Source organism: Indicator indicator, chromosome 1 (genome assembly GCF_027791375.1).
Source record: "Indicator indicator isolate 239-I01 chromosome 1, UM_Iind_1.1, whole genome shotgun sequence".
NCBI lineage: Eukaryota > Metazoa > Chordata > Aves > Piciformes > Indicatoridae > Indicator > Indicator indicator.
In genome coordinates, this window is record NC_072010.1 from 33982512 (window position 1) to 34004955 (window position 22444).

Sequence of the window (22444 nt, forward strand, 5' to 3'; positions counted from 1 at the left end):
AGAAAGAAGTCAAGATGAGTGATGCTATCAGTGCTGTATTTCCTTTAATTTACCAAACTAAATGTAAATCTAAAATATAGGAAATGGTTAGAGATTTTTTTTTTTTTGGCTGTTTTAATAGTTTTCCTTTCTTACAGGCTTTGAGTCCTGTTGCTTAAATTTGAATGGATACTTTTCAGGCTTTTGGGGACTTCAGTAAATTTCATCAGACAGTTTTCCGCAGTATTGTACATCTTACTTTCATATACTGTAGTTTCCAATCACATACCTCTTGGTGTCTCCTGACAGTGTGACACCTACTTTCTCATGTTTCTGTCTGTCATAACTAACTGTGTTTAGGTATATAATTCAGACCCATGTGGCACAGGAAGGAAACTGTATCAAGTTGCCAATTTAGCTGAACTGTACAGTAATGGATTTATGAATATATAGTATTATTTCTTAGGCTTCTTAGTGCTAGTTAAACTTTTTCTGATCCATTCCTTTTCCAAAAACGTTTCAGTGATATTTAATTAGTAGATGCAGTCATTGGAAGCATTATTATTGTATTTTAAAAGTAAACTTTAAAATGTAACTGTATTTAAAGGCTGAAAATGAGAATTTCATCTTAGGATTTGATTGCAGTTATACAAAGCTGCTACCTCTTTTTGAGTTTTTAACACTTTCTAATGACAAAATGTTTCAAAATGAGTGTCTCACGCATACTGCTAATAATAGATGAGTTAAATCTCTTGATACAATGCTAAATTTAATATTTTTTTTGTTTGGAGAATATTGTATTATCTAAGATAATGTTCGTTTTCTCTGATGTAAATAATTACTGGACAACTAGGTCTGTAGGAAATGTCCTTATGTCTGGTTTCAAGGAAGACTTAATTGAAATGTGAGAAGGCTAAAGATTGCATTTTTTTTGTATGCAATGAATGTTTTACATGACAGCAAGTGAAAACCGATATTTAACATCCTTTTGAAGGAGTCTAGTTCTGTATTATTGTTTATAATAAAACATAATTTGTAGGTGAAGCTTTTTAAAATGCAGATTGTAGTCTCCTTTGCAGTTACAAGAGTGGAAAAAAAGAAGAAAAAAAAATGCCTTACTCATGGTAATCTATATCTAATGTGGTCTATTTTCTGTTCATTGTGAAAATCATATTGTAGTGATACCTTTTCAACTTTGATAGTCTGTGGAGTTTGCAGTCAAATTGCTACAGGCCTGAAAGCTGCCTAATCAAGTATTCCATCTGCAATAATTTTGGAAAAATAGCTTTTACCATCCACAGATTTGACTAGTTCAATGTTTTCTTGCCTCTCTGAATGAAAGATGAGAACATTGAAGACCCAGGGCTGTTAGTTAGTCTGCAGCTTAGTCTTCATGAGTTTTGAATGGTGTAATTTATTTTTCTTCTTGTGCTTTATTTTAATTAATTCAGGATCATACAAAATCAGAATTAGATGCTTGGAAGATTGTTCGGGTCAGTGAAGATTTTCGAGTGATAGCGTTGGGCCTCCCAGTACCTAAATATTCTGGGAACCCTTTGGATCCACCTCTTCGCTCTCGGTTTCAAGCTAGGGATGTTTATCATCTGCCTTTTAAGGTAAGTGTCCTAGCAGAGGAGTTTGGGATTATCTATACTGATTAGAGCTAATTTCACAGAATCACGGAATGTTAGGGGCTGAAAGGGACCTCGAAATATCATCTAGTCCAACCCCTTTGCCAGAGCAGGATCACCTGTACCAGATCACACAGGAATGCATCCAGGCAGGTTTTGAATATCTGCAGAGAAGAAGACTCCACAACCGCCCTGGGCAGCCTGTTCCAGTGTTCTGTCACCCTCACAGTGAAAAGATTTTTCCTCATGTTTCCATGGAACTTCCTATGCCTGAACTTCCACCCATTGCCCCTTGTCCTGTCATCGGCCATCACCGAGAAGAGCCTGACTCAATCCTCTTGGCACTCACCCTTTACATATTTGTAAACATTAATGAAGTCGTCCCTTAGTCTCTTCCTCTCCAATCTAAAGAGTCCCAGCTCCCTCAGTCTCTCCGTGTAAGATGTTTGCTATTAATTTGATGTTACATTTTACTAAACTCAGTTTTGAAAAACATCCTCAAGAAGGAAATTTATCTTAAAGGTTGTTTTTCCTAGTGGAGCCTAATAGATTCATGAAAAGGATGCTTAGAGTTGTAAAGGAATGACACAGCAGACAACCTGTGTAACAACATAACCTCTAAAAGATTTGATAACCTTTCTTCTTCTTAAAAAAAGTAAAATCAGTTGTCAAGTAGTGAGTAGAGGGAAAAATAGAAACTGCCTCATACATTGTGAACTATGACCCACAGTATGATCACAAAATTAATTTACAATTTTTATGTTCTATTTTCAGGACCATCTTCAGCTATTATATTCAGTTGGATCAAACATTTCCACAGAGAGGTAATTTTTCATAATTAAAAAAATAAAAACAGAATGAATGAAGAAAAGTGATGTCCTTTCAGGATTCCTTGCTATTTTTCTATCTTCTATCTCTGCATAGAGACAAGAAATGAAGATTTTTTTTAAATATGTGTGGGTGTGTGCTCACACAGCTCTTTGTATGCAGCCTTCATATAGCAAAACCTCAATGCTTTAGACTTCAATCACACCTTACTTGCTTGTGCTCAGAAATAGTGTCAGCATCATGTGACTTTTTAGGCTTTAGTATTTTAAGTACAGATAGCATGTATAGAATTCTAACTGCTTTTTCTTATGCAGAGTTTCTCAGCTCCTGTCTTTTGCTACAACTCTCTGCTCGCAAGAATCTTCTACTTTGGGACTTCCAGATTTTCCTTTAGACAGCTTATCAGCTGCTGTTCAGATTTTGGTATGTACATACATGTGTGCTAAGAAACTGTATGTGCTTCAAATTCTCAAAATTAGAGTTGGTTTATTCCTGTTTCTAGAAGATTAACATGAACATTTGAAACTACATTTTCAGGGAGAAAACTGGATGTCTCTGGGTAATACTTTAACTATGCATGTAGCATATTACTGAAGAACAAAGTATAGTGTGGCACAAGATTTGTGATGTTATCAAATGTGTCTAGCCTATCTTCAGAAGCATCTATAGTTTGCCTTCTGACATTGAGTTATTTGATGGAAAAGAATAAAAACCCTAGGAAATGCTTCTGATGTAATGATATGCATGTAAACCTGATTGTATTACGGAGGTGGCCATTACTCCCCACTTGCGCTGAAAAGGACCCTAATCAACTATTGAAATGTGGGTGTAGAGGCAGTTAAGTTGTATGAGATGAAGCCTACATTAGGTCTTTGGATTGGCTGGTAAGGTTTAGAATAAAAATAGTAAAAGCTTACCTGAAGATACAGGTTGAGCAAGCTTTAAGATGCAATACTTCCCTACAGCCATGGTCCATAGGGAAATAAAACCAACTGTACGCTTGCCGAGTTCACCATGGCAGATCAGGCAGGTCAGGACTAAAGCCGTGGCAGTCTTTCTGCTTTGCTTTTGCTCCTTAGACTTTATAATTATCACAGTATCACAGTATATCAGAGGTTGGAAGGGACCTCAAGAGCTCATTGGCTCCAACTCCCCTGCCACAACAGAATCACTTAGAGTAGTCCACAGAGGAATGCATCCAGGTGGGTTTGGAAAGTTGCCAGAGAAGGAGACTCCACAACGCCCCTGGGCAGCCTGTTCCAGTGCTCCGTCATCCTCACTGTAAAGAAGTTTCTCCTCATGTTGACGTGAAGTCTTCTACGTTCAAGTTTGAACCCATTGTTCTTTCTCTTGTCACTGTGAACCACTGAAAAGACCCTGGCCCCCTCCACTTGACACCCACCCCTCAGACATTTATACACATTTATGAGATCCTGTCTCAGTCTTCTCTTGTCCAGACTAAACAGCCCCAGGGATCTCAGTCTCTCTTCGTAGGGGAGATGCTCAAGTCCCCTAAGCATCCTCATGGCTCTCTGTTGGATTCTCTCCAGCAGGTCTCTGTCTCTCTTGAACTGGGCAGCCCAAAACTGGACAAAGTATTCCAGGTGTGGTCTCACCAGGGCAGAGTAGAGAGGGAGAAGAACCTCCCTAGACCTGCTGGACACACACTTCCTAATGCATCCCAGGATCCCATTGGCTCTCTTGGCCACAAGAGCACATTGTTGTTCCATGGAGAACTTGCTGTCCACCAGCACTCCAAGGTCTTTCTCTGTGGAGCTGCCTTCCAGCAGGACAGCCCCTAACCTGTACTGGTGCCTGTTGTTATTTCTTCCCAGAGGTAGGATCCTGCACTTGTCCTTATTAAACTTCATGAGGTTTGCCTGCACCCAGCTCTCCAGCCTGTCCAGGTCACGTTGGATGGCTGCACAGCCTGACAGGTGTCAGCCAACCCCTCCAGTTTTGTATCATCAGCGAACTTGCTGAGGGTACTCTCAATGCCCTCATCCAGGTTGTTGATAAAGATATTGAACAAAACTGGACCCAGTACTGATCCCTGGGGGACACCACTTGCCACAGGCCTCCAAGTTGACTCTGTGCCACTGATGGTGACCCTCTGAACTCTGTTGTGGACCCAGTTTTCAATCCACCTCGCTGACCAACCATCTATGCCACATCTCCTGAGCTTTTCTATGAGGATGTTATAGGAGACAGTATCAAAAGCTTGACTGAAGTCAAGATGTATGACATCCACTGCTCTTCCCTCATCTACCCACTTGGTCATAACTTCGTAGAAGGCTATCAGGTTAGTTAGACAAGATTTCCCCTTGGTAATTCCATGTTAGCTATTCCTGATAATCTTCCTGTCTTCGATGAGATGACCTCCAGGATGAGCTGCTCCATCATCTTTCCAAGGATGGAGGTGAGGCTGACTGGTCTGTAGTTGCCTGGGTCCTCCTTCTTGCCCTTTTTGAAGACTGGAGTGACATTTGCTTTCTTCCAGTCATCAGGCACCTCTCCTGTTCTCCAGGACTTTTCAAAGATGATGGAGAGAGGTTCAGCAACAGTATCAGCCAGCTCTCTCAGCACTCGTGGATGCATCCCATCAGGGCCCATTGATTTGTGTGTCTTGAGATGGTATAAGAGATCTCTAACCTGGTCCTGACTGACTGGGTAAAAAGTCCAAGTGAAGCTAGAAGGTACCTCCTGAAGGAAGTCAGGGACATGAGATCTTTGTAAAGACAGAGAGGGATTGGAGGGAACCTTGTTACATGCATGAAGATGTAGTCAACCCAGGAATGTAAAATACCAGGATAGCTTCTCAGACTTTCCAAGTTGCAGATGTCTGTAGAAAGGACTCTTAGGATGATTCTCTACTGTGTCTCATGTGCAATCATTTTACCTACGGTACTGTTTAGTGGCAGATTACTTCATATTTTATTTGATTACATACATTAAAACATGCCGATTAGTTGTGTTACTGTAGTTTTCAGTTCCCTCAGTTCTGCTGGATATTTGCAGATACTTGCTGATACTACCTCAGATGTTGAGAAGTGATTAAGCTTCAAGTTCAGAGAAATGAAACAGTATTTGGGCAAGAAATACATGTTGGATTTTAAAATAAATTGCAACTTTTTATTCTTTGAGTCCTGTAGTGAAAAATTATTTTTAAATTAATGCCAGATGGCTTTCAGAGTAATGAAAATGTGTCCTAAGCTATTATCTAAACTATGGAATGAAGGAAGCATTTTGGTTTATATTAGAATGTGAAGTGTTATTCTTGTATGACAGTGTCTTTTTTACGTAGATTTGAACTGTTTCTTCTAGAATTAGTTTTAATCACTTGGTTTTTTTAAACTGATTGTTCTCAGTGATTCTAACTACAGCATTTTTCCTTCATATGCTGGGTCACTGCCACCCTCTACTTGAAGCTCAGTTACCTTAAGTGTTTGAAAGTGTGGAGGAGATGCACTGCCTTGGCTATCTCATTCTATCTTGGATTCACACAGCCTCAGAATATATTTCTTAGGCTGAAAACTGCTTGCTGAAAGGGAGAGTTTCTTAGAGAGTGCTGTTCTGAAGAGGCTAATTTCATACACATCATTGTAATTGTTATTAATTTGGGATAATGTGGACAGAAAAATTCTACATTTTATATATAGACAGAGGACATTTAAAATGTAGTAAAGGGTTCCCTGATCTTTTAAGCAGTACATTTACTGCAGTGCTTGAAATGTTGGGGTTTTTTTTACTGTTTTTTTTTTTTTTTCCCCCAGCATGGAACGTTATAAACAGTGTTACTGATTATAAGTATGAATTGAATTATACATTTCATAAAGTATGCATCTCCTGATTTCATTTCTAAGTAACTCTTCTTTTAGTTGGGCGCCTAAGTAAATCAAAGTGGATAACTGAAAATCAGTTGATTTTTTGATTTGAATTATATTACTTACTTTGATGAAGGCTTAAAAATAGTGCAAATCCACTGACTGTTTTTCAGTAGTGTTACACACAAATAGTCTGTTTAAAAATTGTAAGTCCTTTTTAAAACAAACAATCAAGCATTATTTTGGGGTTTTTGCAACACTTTTATACACCATGAAAGGCTTTATACATGTATTCATAAATGCACTTCCATTCCTTTTTCTATTACTCCAGTAAAATATATGAATCTTTTTTCTAGTTCAGGGAGCAACTGACAAAAGTGTTAGTACTTAGAACTAACAAAAAGATAGTAAAAAAACCAAAAAAGCTTTCTGTTTTGTGTAGAAAGCGCAAGCATACATGGTAACTTATTTCAAAACAAAGCAGTTTGATCAAAACTGTTCAGAAATTTCTAGGAGTTGCTTAGTTAAGTAGAATCTCTACAATGGAACAGAATCTGATTTGTATAGAGTATTATAGAATATAAAGTAGAATATGATTTGCGTATTACCCTTACAGGCTTGTTTTCTTAATTTGTAATTTTTAATTTGAATTAGGATTCCTTTCCTATGATGTCAGTCCAGAGTGTTATTGACCGGCTCTACCCCTATAATGTTTTCCTGGGAAAGGAAGGAAGAACAGCAGTCAAAGATGTATTAAAGGTGAGTATTGCAGGCGTATATTGTAATTACTATGAGCAATGGATTTTGACATTGTTTTTTCTGGACTAATGTTACTTAAGTACTTTTGTAAGAAAAAAAAATTTAAATAAACAAAATGGATACATTATTGCTGATGCTAAAACAGTAATTAAAAAAAACTCACAACAAATGTCATAAACTGGTAGATTTCAGTATAGTGAAAAATGAAACCTCCTAATTCTGCAGAATACTTAGACCTCATTTCAGGACTACAGAAAAGTCCTCAGTCCTGTATTGTGTGTTTAACCAGGCTGGTCTCCTAGTTGCCTTTCTGAGTTTTGGGATGGATAGTCCTTGCATTTGAATGAGGTTGTCATGAATGACCTGCCACCTTTCATGAACCTTCAAAGCAGTCTCTTGTGAGATCTAGCTTCTCACTCTTCTATGAGTAAGCCCATCTGTCCTGAAGTCCAGGATCTGTAGTTGATGTTACTTGCCTTCATGATGATGTGGTGGTAGGCACAGATGACTCCTCAGGATTTTGAAGTCCATTATTTCATGGTTGCTACAGCCAAGGCTGCTGTTGATTGCCACATCCACAAGCAATTGCACCTTGTTTGTGCATAGCAGGAGCTGTCTGTGCATCACCCGTGCCTAGTAAGTGTAGGGCCTGTATTGAAATATTATCCCAGGCAGCCTCAGTTATCTAGATTGTGTCACACTGTCATGCCCTTCCACTGCTTGTCAGGGTGATCAAAGTTCACAGAATCACAAATGTTAGGGGTCGGAAGGGACCTTGAAAGGTCCAGCCCCCTTGCTGGAGCAGGATCACCTATACCAGATCACACATCCAGGTTGGTCTTGAATATCTCCTGAGATAGAGACTTCATAACCCTCTGGGCAGCCTGTTCCAGCGTTCTGTCATTTTTCCTCATGTTTCCATGGAACTTCCTATGCCTCAACTTCCACCCATTGCCCCTTGTTCTGTCCTTGGGCATCACCAAGAAGAGCCTGACTCTATCCTCTTGGCACTCATCCTTTACATATTTATAAACATTAATGAGGTCACCCCTTAGTCTCCTCCAAGCTGAAGAGCCTGAGCTCCCTCAGTCTCTCCTCATAAGGAAGATATTCTACTCCATTAATCGTTTTTGTGGCTCTGTGCTGGACTCTTTCAAGCAGTTCCCTGTCCTTCTTGAACTGAGGAGCCCAGAACTGAACACAATATTCCAGAAGCAGCCTCACCAGGGCAGAGTAGAGAGGGAGAAGAACCTCTCTCGACCTACTGACCACACCCCTTCTAATATACCCCAGAATGGCATTGACCTTCTTGGACGTGAGCACATTGCTGGCTCATGGTCAACTTCCATCCACTAGGACCCTCAGATCCTTTTCCCCTTCACTGCTCTCCAGTGTATTTCTCTCTGTCTATTAGCAGAGCAGTAGCAGTCACTTCTGTTCGTACTGTGCTTTTATTTGAAATCCTTTGTATCTTTTTTGTTTCTCCTATTGGTTGCAGATGGTGAACATCTGTTAGATTTAGTACTATCAGCTTCCGCTATTCTCTATTTCTTTCATTTAATTTTATCATTGGACATGCGTTTGCTTCCTGTGCAAGAGGCTGATTTGACTGTGAAAAATCTTCTTTCTCAATGATGATCTGTTTCTAAAAATCTTGTAATTTACGTTTATCTGTGTTAATTTTCCTTTTTTTTTTTCTTGATACTCTTCGTCATCACTACCTATACAAATGTGTCGTATTACGTTAACAAGCACATATAATCTCATTTGGAATTTTACTCTATTTGCACACAGCAAATCTTGTTAAGCAATGAACCTTAAGAAATACAGAAAATAACTGGCTATACTGAGGAACTTCTGTTTATAATGATATTACAGTAATGGCAGCACCAGAACTGTATTAAATATGGATAAGAAATTATTTTTTTCCATTCTGCAAGAAGTGTGAGGGAGAAGAGTCTGGCAGAAGCAAGGTGATTTCTTATTCTACCTTCCTCGGATTTCCAGAGAGTGTCCAGCTAATATTTGCTACCAAGCACTTCTTTGTGTAACACAATATAGTAAAACATACTGAACTGGGAGGTATTAACAGTTGAAAAATAAATACTAGAAGTGTATTTGGAATTGACTGGTTAATTCATGTGAATTGAATTACTTCTTAACAGCAACTATTGTTTAAAGAGAATACCCCCAAATTTCAGACTTGGACACAGATATGGGGAATCAGTAATCTAGCTAATAATGTACCTTAGTGTCAGGATGTCTTCCCTTCCAGTCAGCAGTCAGAGCTGGGAAGTGAGGTAGCTGCTGGTCAGGCAGCTGGTTTTGGCACCTGTTAGACCCTGTGCATACTTCTTGATGAAATCATGTTCTCCAGGCACTCTCTTCCCGAACCTTAAATCTTGTCCTCATGTATCTCCTTTCTCACTGAGACTCCACCAAGACGTAGGCGTTCTTTGTAATTCTTGGTAATGGATTAACGTGAAATATTGACTTAGACCTCCCCTGTGAATGGAAGTAGTTCATTATGGTGTTAATCTAGGATGTGTAAAGATGCTCTGAAGTGCAGATCTGTTGCTGAGTGGATCTAGCAGGAGTTACAAGTTGTCTTAGGCTTAATTCTATCAACCAAGTTTTTCATTTGATACAAATGTGGCTTTTTGTGTCACAGCATGTATGATTGTACACTAATCCAGCATCAGCAGTGATCATGAGAGTTGCTTATCATACAGTGCATTTGTACAGGGACTACACTTTGCATCATTGTGATAGTTTTGAGACTGTCTTTTTAATTTTTCTTCACCAAGTTCAAGCAGAGGAACAATGTAAATTAATCACTACTGGGTATAAGAAAGCAAACTAATGATTATTCTAAATAATCATGTAGAAATACTCACTGTTCATTGCATTTCATCATAGATTGTAGTTTTGCTTGTAAATGCAGCTTTCATTTGCTTCCAGACTGAGCTAGCCTGGTTATTGTTGGTGTGGGAGGGGGATTTAATCTCTCACACTGTTACAATCATTCATTAGCTCATTAGCTTGCAGCAGACAAGACAGAAGTACCAAAAACTTGACAACACTGTGCCTTTTTTGTACCCCTATTTGAAGTTTCTGTACTTCAGAAAATTTATGAATTTCTGTTCTAATTCTTAAAGATCTTGCAAAGGAGAATATGATTCAAGTTTGAATTCTGGCCTTTCAAATTATTCTGTACTTGCATGATATTTTGATGTGACAGGTTATTTTGGTGTCAGATGAATATGTGAAATATGATGGCAAAAATAAAGTGAAAAATCTGTTTAAGCTGTAAGATTTGGATATAGAGAATTCACTGCTTTCAAGGAAAACAGCCTCCAGTTAAATATTCCCAAACAGTAATCTTCATATATGATGTCTCCCACATCACTGAAGTTTTCTTTCCTGTATACTGTTGGTAGGCATTTATAAAACTGGTTATCTTCATTTAGGCTCTTTAGTTGCTCATAAGATACTCTGGTTTATGCTTTTCTTTATTGCTCCATAAGCTTTTAGCATTTTACTTCAGATTCCTCAGAGATTTTGGGTTTGCTCTTCTTCCTTGAAAATTTCTTTTTTTCCCATGTGGAGAATCTTCAAGAAGCGTCAGTTGTCTTTGGATGCCTTTGTTGGTTAGCTTAGCTCTCCTGTGGATTCAGCATAGTGGTTATCTGCAAATGCATCTCATTTAAGCTTTTCCTTTGACCTGCTGGATCACCTGCATATTCTTTGCAGTTTCCATACTGAGACATTACCAATCATTAGGTACTTCCAAGTGGTCAGAGTTCCTCTTCTTCCTTTTTTCTAAATTTTAGTTTGTCTTTTCTCATGTGTTTCTAGGCATGCAGAATATGGCCTGATGATTATGGACTGCCAAACCACTCCCTTGTTTTTGGTGGCCAGTCTTTTTTCTTTCTTCTTGAGTGTGAAGCAATGAGGCTGCCCGCTTCTGGCTCTCCAAATAGCTTCCAAGCTATCTGATGCTGAATGTGCTCAATAATTGTCCTTCCAACCCACAAATATTTTTTCCTATGCAGCTATCAATTTGGACTTTGTATAGAGGAATTTGCTTCTGGCTCAGGCAGACGTATGTTTAACGGGTTCTACATACATTTAATGCCACTCTCTAATTCCATATCTAGCTATTGTAAATGAACTGTGTCAAAGAGATCAGTCCTACTCTGAAAGCCACAAACAGTTTTGTTTGCTTCTCCTGTCCAGGTGTAAGCATATTAACTTCTTTAATTTCTACATTATCCAGTCCAGCAGCATTTCTGTGCTTACATGTGATGAATTCCAATTGTACAAATTCAGTTAGATGAATTGGAGTTGTATAAATTCAGTAATGATCTGCACAGACAGTCTCTTTTTGCTCTCCTAATTGCAGAACCCTCTAACAAGAGAAAGACCTAAAACCAAAAGCCAAAAAGGCCCAAGCCAAAAGATACCTTTGAAATTTTAGACTACCAATATCTTTGTGTATAAGGGCTGCTGCTGCTGTCTCCAAATCTTCCTTTTTTGATGCTGAGGCTGCTGGTGCAGATAAGCTTCTTGCTTGCTCACAGCTACCTTCTTTTGTTGATATCCGATTAAGGGATTTTAGTGTGCAAGCAGTTTGCAGTTTTGTGTATGAGCAGCTTTGGACCTATCAAAAATGTAATTAATAAGAATATTACAATTTACTAATGAACATAAGAGTGAGAACATCTGTAGCTCATTTCACAGAATCATAGTTGGAGCATTTCTTAGAATCATTTGAGATGCTATTCAGTAGACATTCCTCTGTTTAAGCGTTTAATGGTATCTGAAGTAGACTCAGCTCTTTCCATAAGAATATAATTTGGTACAACCCTTTACTAGAGCACATTTATCTTAAATTTATGTTTATACACAAACTCTGTATAGGTTCTTGTTCCACAATGGAAATTGAAAGTGATGAAGAGCCAAAGCATTTGTATGAAAATGCATCTCGGTTTTCCTTATGAACTTTAATAGGTGGTGCTGTGAATTGTAGTAGTAGTAAAACTATATGCTTTTCAAGAATTAGACTTCTCTTTAAAAAAAAAATCTCATTTTGTAACAATTCTAAGGAGGTAGCAAAGAATCCTCATTTTCTCAACTTCCAGTCTGAATAAAATGGCTCTATGAGTTCAGTAATTTCAGTTAGTAGCTTTTTTGTGCATAAACCCTCCTGATAGGTATTACGCTTCTCCAACAGAAGACTTTTTACAGGATTTTAAAAACCGTTTTCATGTTTTATATATACAGTATAAAACAGAATAGAATGCTCAAAAGAGGATTGGGAAGACAAATGCCTCTTTTTTTGTCCTTGATACAGCCAGAACATGCTGAAGGCTTAATTTGTACAGGTTGTCCTCAATTTTCATTGCATGATAAGGCTATAGAGCTAAGTAAACACGTTTGATGGTTATTTTTATTGGTAGTCAGATGTTTAAATCTGCAATTGGTTATAATGACCTGCAGAGATAGGTGATCTATTATTACACATGCTAAAGGCTATCATTCTTTTCTCTTATTATTTTGATTTGGCAGGCTAAGACTTGGCAAAGTCGCTCTATGACGTTTTCACTTGACATGTATCACTGTAGTTAGAATAAGTGGATGGTATGTTATCTTCTTGCTTTGGTTTTAAGTGTAAAATATACAGGCCGTCAAGAATGTCAATGTGAGTATGTGAAGTAAAAGTTGAAATAAACTGAATGGATTTAGGACTTCACAAGCAATAAATCTTGAATATACTTGGCTTTGTTTTCAGAAGAAACATTTTTAAAAACCAGGAAGTTATATTTACTAATTAATTTCCCCTATCCCCTAATTCTACAGCGTTTTGAGCTTCAAGATTCAGAAAGCCGCTTGCTTCCCAAAAAGATTACAAAGGTAGAAAGTGGAAGCAAACCCTTGAAGGCTGATGTAACTGTCCAGATTGGTGGAAAAGAAGTGACATTCCAGGTATGAATTTATCTACCCATCAAGCATATATATATGTTTTTAGATAGAATGAACATGTTTTCATTTCATTGAATCTTCGACACTCACACTTGATACCAAAACTCATTTGCACTGAATGTTTTTTTGGTAGAGTAACACATGACATTTATTAGAAAAGCATCTGTGTACTGGAATGCTAAATTATGGATACATAATGGATATTATTTCTAGGTAAACTAATACTTTCCTACATTTGATTAATTTAAGTTTTTGTGTGAAAAGAAATGCTAAATAGCAGATGAAAGAAAAAGCCTCTAAATTCCTTTTTTTTGTTGTTGTTGTTAATTAGATTAGAATAACAGTGTGTACTTATGATGCTCTTGGTGCTGCTTTCCCTTTTTCTTTTAATAAGAACACAATAGTCTGTCTTTGTCTGCACTTCAAATAAAATCTAATGAGTGCTTGGTAATGTTCCGACGCAGGATGTTGGGAAAATGGAACAGAAGTAAACACATCAAATATGATTAGCTTGAGTTTCTTCCAATAAAGTCTGTGACCTTCTAGGTCGTGAAATAAGGCCTTATTCAGGAAGCAGAGGCTGATCTGAGTATTTGAAGTTTGTGTTGGATTTGGAGAGTCTACAGTGTCTGTAAATAAGGTGAATTAATGGGTGTCTGGTTTAGAGTGATTTATTTACACTTTTACTACTTTCTGCTCAAGATCTGTGAAAGATTTTAAAGGCATAGCCTAAAACTACCACAATGGGAGTCGGAGGGAGATTCTATTCACATTGGTAAGGAAAACTCTCTCAGAGTTTATACCATGATAAAGTTAAAAGGGGAACACCAGCAAAACATATTTGTCAGAAAATGGTGAGTGTATAGGGACCTGATTCGACTGCTTCCTGAGGGGAAGATTTTTTGCTTTTGTTTGATGTGTAGTTGGTGTCTCAGAACAGGAGGGCGTAAGGAGTTCACAGGTGAAACAGTTCCCACACTACAATGGGAAATGAAAATAGAGCAAGTGCCTTGACACAGGAAGTGGTTGAAACTCTCCGAAGGTTCTGGTCAAAGCAGCCCCTTCAGGTTTTCCTAATTGTTATTACTCTTTCTCTCACTTATTTCTCTGATGAGTATTAAACATTGGTGATTTTTACATTTTTGTCTCTAGAATATACAGCCTTAAATTCTTTGCAGACTTCAGTGCTCTAATTGAATTGGTTCACACTTTGTTGTTATTTTTCATGAAGGAGGGTGTCTATTAGAAATACGGTTGAGGGTTTTTTTTAAATGAAAGATTTAACCTTGATGGATAACAATCATCAGGAAAATATTACAGTAATTTTAGAAAAGCAGTGCAATCCAGCCTACAAAGAACCTGCAGTTGTCACAGTATAGCTTATTTAGCCTTTTTTTTTTTTTTTCTTTCTTTCTTATAGGTTCCAGCTGGGACTGGGCTGTTAAAAAATCATCCTCAATCAGATACTTTCATAAGGACTTCGAGCCATGATCAACTTTTGGCAGAAATGATGCAGTCCCATATGGTTAAAGATATGTGTTTAATTGGAGGAAAAGTAAGAATTTAAATTTCTTTTATCCCTTCATTCTCATGCTCCTTAGAATGTAATCTAATTCTTAATTTTTACCTTTTTAGGGCTGTGGCAAAACAGTTATTGCTAAGGAGTTTGCTGATATACTAGGATACAATATAGAACCTATAATGCTGTACCAGGTAAGTAAACTGATGATCATGCTTTAAATATGATCTAAAATACAATACACAGACATTGATTCTTTGTATATATTCTCTCAGTGATCTAAAAGCTGCAGCTATGTACATACACAGCTGCAGCTTTTTACAATCATTGACGATCACACATATGTAAAGTAAAAAGTAAAGAATAGCAAAGAATTCAAAGACAAAAAATGGTCTGATCATAATAATGCATTTTTTTATTCTTTCTGTTGGAGGAGTGGACATGTAGAACAGTAAGGTTTTGCAGTTGTCACTCTTGTCAACAAAGGTAACCATGACACAGTGGGGCTACTGTACATTTAAGTTTTTTCTCTTTTATTTCATTTGGACAGTGCTTCAGCCTTTCTCACAGCAATAGAGGTTTTTTGCAGACTCTAAGCTCTGTCATGGTTAACAGTGATCTTCCATATCCAGTGGTCACTTGATACAGTCTAACCTCATCACATAAACTAAAGTAGAATTAATTTATTTGTTAGCTTTGCACAGTAGAAATCATGTGTAAGGTTTTCTCCATAACCTCAGAGAATGAAAACACTCTGAAATAAAGTCAGCAGACTCCCATGACCTTGCGAGTCAAGATACACCAAGTATCACAAGGTTTACAGTTATAAGTGATAATTTGCAATGCTGCAGGGGAAGATTAGCATTAAATTTAATGCACTATTCTGGTCTTTCTACTATCCCTTTGCTTACTTAAATTTTTCCCAGGCAGCATGGAGACCTCCAGAGGAAGAAATGGCAGTGGCAGCTATTTTGAAGTGCAATGGCATATAGGGTGTGAGACATCAGCAGAAATGGGTGGTGAAGCTGGAGGATTGAAACAAAGAAATATTACTGCTGATGGAAAAAAAGACAGTCCACTTTATGTTTTCCTGCACTGTTGAGAGCCTCCCCAGACAGGATCCCACTGCTTTTCCTTCCCCCTATGTGGCTTCAGCTGATAAAGGCCAACAGTCTAAAACTGTGTCTGCATAGATGCAGTCAGAAAGATCACTTCTACCCTTTTCTTGTGCTTTAATGTGGCCAGGAGCAAGCAGATTTGAGTTCCGAAACTAGGTAGCCTCATCAATGCAATGTTATGTTCTTAGTAACATACTTAGGTTCCCAGCAGCGCCTATTACCTTCTGTACAGTGAAGTATTAGGTGCTTATTTTCTGAGCCAGAATAGAGAGTGTCCAACGAGCCTACGTAATTTTCTCTGTGCTTCTTGCTGCAAACATGTTTTTAAGTCATCCCAGGAAAATAACTTTTGCAACTTGATAAGCTTCCTTAAGGACAGGCACACCCTAACCCTTGTTTTGTGGCATGTGATACAGTATTGGGTACTCACCAGCAAAATGAGACAATTACTTTGTTAAATGGCCACTGTTTTTCAACATCCTACCTTTAGTCAGTACCTCCATTGAACAGGAGCAGAAGACTTTGTTTTTGGAGACATATGAGAAGCTGACAAATTAGTTACTCAATAACAACTCTTTTATTTTTTTTTCCAGAGAGATCTGTAATTTATGCAGAAATAAAATCTAGGACAAGAGCTTGAAGTATTTCCCACTGAAGTGAACCTTTTCTTTGGTTTCACCAGGGTTTGAGCAAGTTCAAATAGTAGAGGGTTTTTATAGAGAGGCTTTTTGATGTTATCAAACAGTATTGTTATGGCAACTAAATGATGATTTGTGAGCTCTAGTTCAACGTAAATTCCTGTATAAACAAGTCTACCTAAGATTCACATGTGTATCTGTGCATACAGATATTTCATGTATACAGTATCTTACATAATCTTAGAAGTTTTTGTAGAAAACATTGTATTCAAAATTATTGAATATAACTAAGTTAGATGTGATAAATTTTGAGAATGCATTTGTTTTCCTTCAAGTTTTTTATAATATATCAGGAGCTTTGCATAATAGAATAATAGGATAATGTAACGATAGAACAAATGTTGAAATTATTAATTCATACAGTAATTCTGCAATGAAGGCTATTAGAAGTTTGATAATGCTGTAAATTTAGAAGACTTTTGTATTTTGGCTCAAAAAAGACTTTTTTGAGAGAGAGACACACAACGTTGTCATAAACCCATTTCTAAAATTATGGAGACTTTTATTTCTCCTATGATTCATTTTTGTTTTCCAGTAATTAATGCAGGTGTCACATAAATAAGTAATGGGGCACTTTCTGTTTGGTCTCAAGGAATAGCACTGTTTTTCTTCAGGCTCTGTGAAGAAATTCTTAGATAATTATTATCTTTTTAAAATATATGTGTATATATATATATATGTATAATGCTTATTTTTAGTTTTAATATTTGCTTCATTATACTTTCCACCTGAAATTGATTTAAGGGCTTGAATAGTGTGAAAAGGTGTAGCTCTTTATGTTGGTTTCATGTAAAAAGCCCTCTAAAATCTTTTGTGTTGTGAAATGAGAATCAACTTTACTTAAATCAAGGGTTCCTAAACCTTTTGAGCACATAGATTATCTCAGTATTTTACTAACAGCTGGCTCAGAGAACAATGCCTATCGCGTTTGTGGTATTTGACATAATTATATGGATTTCTCATTATATGCAATTCCGTGTAGGCAAATTGCTGACAAAGGAAACTCATTCTGATTAGGAAAGGTTTGTTTTTTAAGTTGTCTCTTAATGCAGTTAAGCAACAGCAAATGAGAAGCAGCAGCCAGCTTGTTCTTTGTGGACTGTAGTTAGGGAACTTTGTTTTTAAATTGCTTAAAATAAAACATTTCTCCTTCCAGAGCTTCAGGGCAGAGCTTCAGGGGAAAAAACATCCATATTCAAAGGGATGTTATAACAGTTTTCCAGCAACTTGCTCCTTTTCTTCCTCAGCAAAAAAAAAGTCTTCTAAGCACATCAGTAGTGTTTGTGTACTGTGATGGTTTTGTTTCCAGGATTTTTTTTTGTCTTTTTTTTGTCCTTTTTTTTGCATGACCTCATGATTTTTCTTAACAAATCTTTTCCAGTTTTTTATTCGAGAAATAATAACAAAGTGTAAGTCCAAATTGGCATGAAGAGCAGGAAACAGATTTTTCACCTTGTAATTGCCAAAAGCATGATTAGCACTGCAAACTGTGAAAAAACAGCTAAGTTGGAGGCTTGTATCGCTATAGATGTTAAAGGGAGTGGAACAGAAGTTACCCTACTTGTTTTCTCTCGTAATTTTTTTCTTTTCCTGTGTGCAAAATATTTTAGAAAATAAACAGCATAATGTAAACCATACCAGTTACAAGGGCTGTTACAAATTAAAATAAGCATTTTGTTACATCAGGTAATATAATGCTGCCATTGCTTTGTCCAAAATAAGGGGAAAAAATTAATGCATATGCTTCTCTTACCTCTCCTCCAAAGGAAGAGATCTTTAGTATTAGACTCTCGTAACCCTTTGTCTGAAACGTTTTATTTTTAATACCATATATTAAAAATAAATAGAAACAATAAATCACTGGGCAAGTACTTAGCCATAAAACACATCCCTTACAAAAACTGTGCGTTTGTTAGCAAATGATACTTGTTCTTAATACATCACTAAATTGAATCTTATTCAACCATTTAAATTGCAATCTCAATATTAATTTTATATTTCAGAAAATATTTTGCAGCACAATACTCTTCTGAGTTTCTCTCCAGAAAATTAATGTATGGTTCTCAAGTGGTTGCTGGAATTACAGATGAATATTCTGTGTAGCATACCAGGCTCCCAGTCGATTCATACTGTATGTTGTTTCATTCCTCTGACGGTGAATTGTCAGAAGGTGTGTTAGTTAAATATTCAGTTATGCAGTGTTTACTTGCTGCTGAATGCACACTTGTGATGCAAGTCCTAAAAGCACATCTTTCTCTGGCTTTGAAAAAAAACATTTCACATTCTGGTTTTAGTCTAATTCATTAATAACACAGGAAAGAGCAAACGCAGCAGTTAAAACACCCAGAAGTACAACCAAAAACGATCTGGTTTTCTGGATTTGAATGTGGAGCTTTAAATTATACAAATGTGGAAGCACTGAAGGAACCAGACTTTGTCCTGTTATTTTAAGGCTTCTAAGGAAACGTAGAAAGAGGAAATGATTCAGGCCATATGATGTAATGTGTTCTATTTTTGTTCTTTAAAGTTCAAAGGGTTTATAGTCGTGAGGAGCACATATGCAAAAGCTACAGCTATAATAGAAAGTATTTTTCTTATCTGATTTTAGGTTGTGTTCACAGTACAGCCCGAGTAAGAAATTTAGTCTTCCAGGTCACAAAATGGTTATTACATCTTTGTTGCTCTAGTGCTTACCTGTTATAATCAAATATCTAAAATATGTGTGCTGGAGGATATTTTAGATTTTGCCTTTGGATTTTACTTATCCCTTAAGCATTACTTTGTGATATGCTACATTCTTTTGATTCTCTATGTTACTGGCTTCTTTCTTCCTCTGTCCTTTGTGCTTCTCACTGCATTTTCCTGCTGAGAGGTGGAATGTTATGCTGGTTTGTGTTCAAAATTAATGATGAAATCTTTGCACTTTCAGGTGACTTCTACATGAAATGACTGACTCGTTTGTTCCAGGTGTAAATTGCTGCCCCCTTCTGTACACAAAGTTGTGTACAAGTTGTCATAAGCTTGCATTATAATTAAGGGGGCGGGGGGAACGGCTTCTGTTCTGGTATCAAAGATGTAATATTGTCAAGTCTAGAACTTCAAAGACTATTTAAAATAGTGTGTGTGTAGATTCATGTATGCATTTCTGATATACTACTTTGGAGAAATAATCGAAAATTTCCTACTAATCTTTTTTGAATATATTCTCAGGAAAAACAGAAAGCAGTTTTGTAAGGAGGATATACTTGTAGATTAAGAAAATAGAGCATAAATATATTCTTCTGATAAATTGATACTTACAGGATATGACAGCTAGAGATCTGCTGCAGCAAAGATATACCCTTCCTAATGGAGACACTGCTTGGAGACCATCACCACTTGTTAGTGCTGCCCTGGAAGGAAAGCTTGTTATTCTTGACGGCATTCATCGAATTAACCCTGGTACTCTAGCTGTACTTCAAAGGTCAGGATGTGAGCATGGATACGTTGGGTGTGCGTGATATGTTTATGGAGTACATGCATACTGAGAAATGAAGTTACTTCCGGTGAATGTGGCTGTGTACTGTAAAGATTAAGCTGAGCATTGAAGTTTCATAGAACATCTAACGTTCAGTCTGTACATACTTAAAAACAGAAGCAATTCCTTCATGTTTTTTCGTTAGCATGTACAAATACAAGAAATTTCATCTCTTCTAAATACAGAATGTCTGAACTGAAGAATGAGATAAATATTATACTCTAAACTTCCGAAGTCTACAAATTAGTAATATTTGCTTAGTGAATTGAAAATGCAAAATGACAGAAAATATAAACACTTTGAATGCGTTCTGCTTGGAAATAATGTGTGAGTGTTACAGTTGTATGCAAAACAGGCTCTGTATTGATTGCAAAGAACTCTTTCTAAACACTATTTCATAATTCAATTTAAAAAACCAAACTTTTCAGAACAAAAGCAGTAATAGCAAATGTCATGTTAATAATACTCTATACTTTCAGATCAAATTTTTTGTCTGCATTATATGAGGCCTTTTGCAAACTTAAAAGATAACCACTAGCCGCCTTTTATTTTAGATATGCATACACACACTCACACACATATATACACATATATATATATGCAGAAGTGAGAATTACGCTTGCCTGTTTTTTTGCTTTTTTGATCACTTTAAATTTGCCTTCTGGTTTTTCTTCTTACGTGCATGTGTTGTATCTGATCAACCTCTGCGTATAAAAAATAAATCTGGGTTCTGTATATGTGTTAATCATTAAAGCAAACTGAAATATAGTGCTTCACGAAACAAATCAGAAGTATGTTACTTGATACAAGTACAAAAAGATGGCTGTTTCATGCCATTCAAGCACACTCTGCTAGTAAGACAGAGTTTTTTTTATTTCATTTTCCTGCCATTTCTATTTAAATAGACTGTTTACTGAAACTGTTTATTTATGCACATTATTTTCACTTCATACCTGGATGCGGCATAAATTGGTGTAACTTCTTTTTACTGTGACCCATGTTGACTGAGATAAGTTTTAAACAAAGTCTTAGTTGATTCAAATATTCTAAGACATAATCAAAGACTAGATAATGTTTATTCTGTATTTTCTAACAGACTAATACATGACAGAGAACTGACTCTCTATGATGGCACCAGACTGTTAAGGGAAGATAGATACCAGAATTTAAAAGAAGAGTTACAGATATCTGATGAGAAACTACAGGAAAGGTAAAGTGTCAGCTATGATGATACAATCCTCTTAAGAGCTTAATTTATTTTTTTTTTTACTATTTTTTTTTAATATCATACAAAATGCTTCCTTATTAAATTGATACCTTTTAGTGACCAGGAGAAACATTGTAAACACCTGTTTCCTTATGAACTTTTTTTTCTTTCTGTGGTATGGGAAAATTATATCCTGTTTAGAGTGCTTGAACTAAAAGTAAAGCATTCAGTATCCTTTAATAGAAGGAGTTAGAAATCAAAGAGAAACTCTAAGTACACAAGAACGTAGACATAGAGTTATATACTATTTAATTTTAGAATGCTTTATTAAGAGCATTGGAAAACAAAGCTAAATTGAAATTAAGTCCATCTTGTTACTATCTTTTGCCTCATTAGCTGGAAAGCTGGTATTTAATTTACAAGTAATATAAGGCAGGATATCCTAAGGATGGGTTGGGACCCATTATGCTTATTCTTTTTGTTTCTTCACTTCCACTTGTCTGCTAGAAACGTTCCACAGATAGAAAGGATTTCTAGTCTGCTGAGGCCGTACTTGATACATAGTCAAACATTGCTGACCAATTGTAGCTAACGGGAGGGATATTGTTAAGTGTATGTCAAAACAAATGTAATCTGCTATTCAGTAATACAGAAGGAGCTAAACATACTGTGATTAAGTGACCCTAGCCTCTGTAAAAACAGTGGTATTTTTATGTCAGATGTCTGTGCTCATATTTACACTGCAGGGTGTGCAATGTGCCAAACTTTGAAGAGGTTTATGAGTTATAGTAGGAAGGCACTCACAATGTGCTACCCTATTTCTCTCTTTCATTTCTATCATATCATAGAAATGATAGAAAAAATCATTTCTATGATTTTTTTCTGTGACCTCCTTTGTGGTTCACCTTTTAGAAAACCTGATTTTCTTATACTGCGTGGTTGTCTTCTTATTTCTTCTGATCCAAAATACTGTGAGTTTGTTTGTTTTGTTTTAAAGTAGCCATCACCAACAAACACAACAAAACAAAGCAAATGTTAAACATTAACATTTTAAATCTTGTATAGCTTTGTTTGTTTGTTTTGGGTTGTTTTTTTGGTAGATATGATGTCATTTAATACTTGTTCCAAACTGCATCCATGCTGCCAAGGCCCTACACCCAGCTAGATGGGCATTTCCTGCATTTGTTTTTATTTGGCTTAAGAACTATGTCAGGGACATGTTCTGTTTATCAGGATTTTAAGCTCAGGCTTTGAAAAACAAAGAAAGCAAAAAAGCTTTAAGGATCCATCTGGGATGATACCCAGTTTTGCATTAAACTTTGTAATTTAAAATACATCTAGTTGTCATGTGAGTCTCCTTCCTGCTTCATATTTGTGGT

At 36.6% G+C, this 22444-nt stretch overlaps 1 protein-coding gene across 1 annotated transcript in view; it reads left to right on the forward strand.

The window, feature by feature from the left end:
• Positions 1-22444, forward strand: part of VWA8 (von Willebrand factor A domain containing 8) — a 176075-nt gene that overhangs the window by 29092 nt on the left and 124539 nt on the right. The window contains exons 5-13 of the mRNA XM_054399196.1: positions 1431-1595; positions 2385-2434; positions 2753-2861; positions 6917-7021; positions 12884-13009; positions 14427-14561; positions 14642-14719; positions 19644-19804; positions 20955-21068. Of these exons, the coding sequence (XP_054255171.1) occupies positions 1431-1595; positions 2385-2434; positions 2753-2861; positions 6917-7021; positions 12884-13009; positions 14427-14561; positions 14642-14719; positions 19644-19804; positions 20955-21068 (1043 nt within the window). The remainder of the gene's footprint in view (positions 1-1430; positions 1596-2384; positions 2435-2752; positions 2862-6916; positions 7022-12883; positions 13010-14426; positions 14562-14641; positions 14720-19643; positions 19805-20954; positions 21069-22444) is intronic.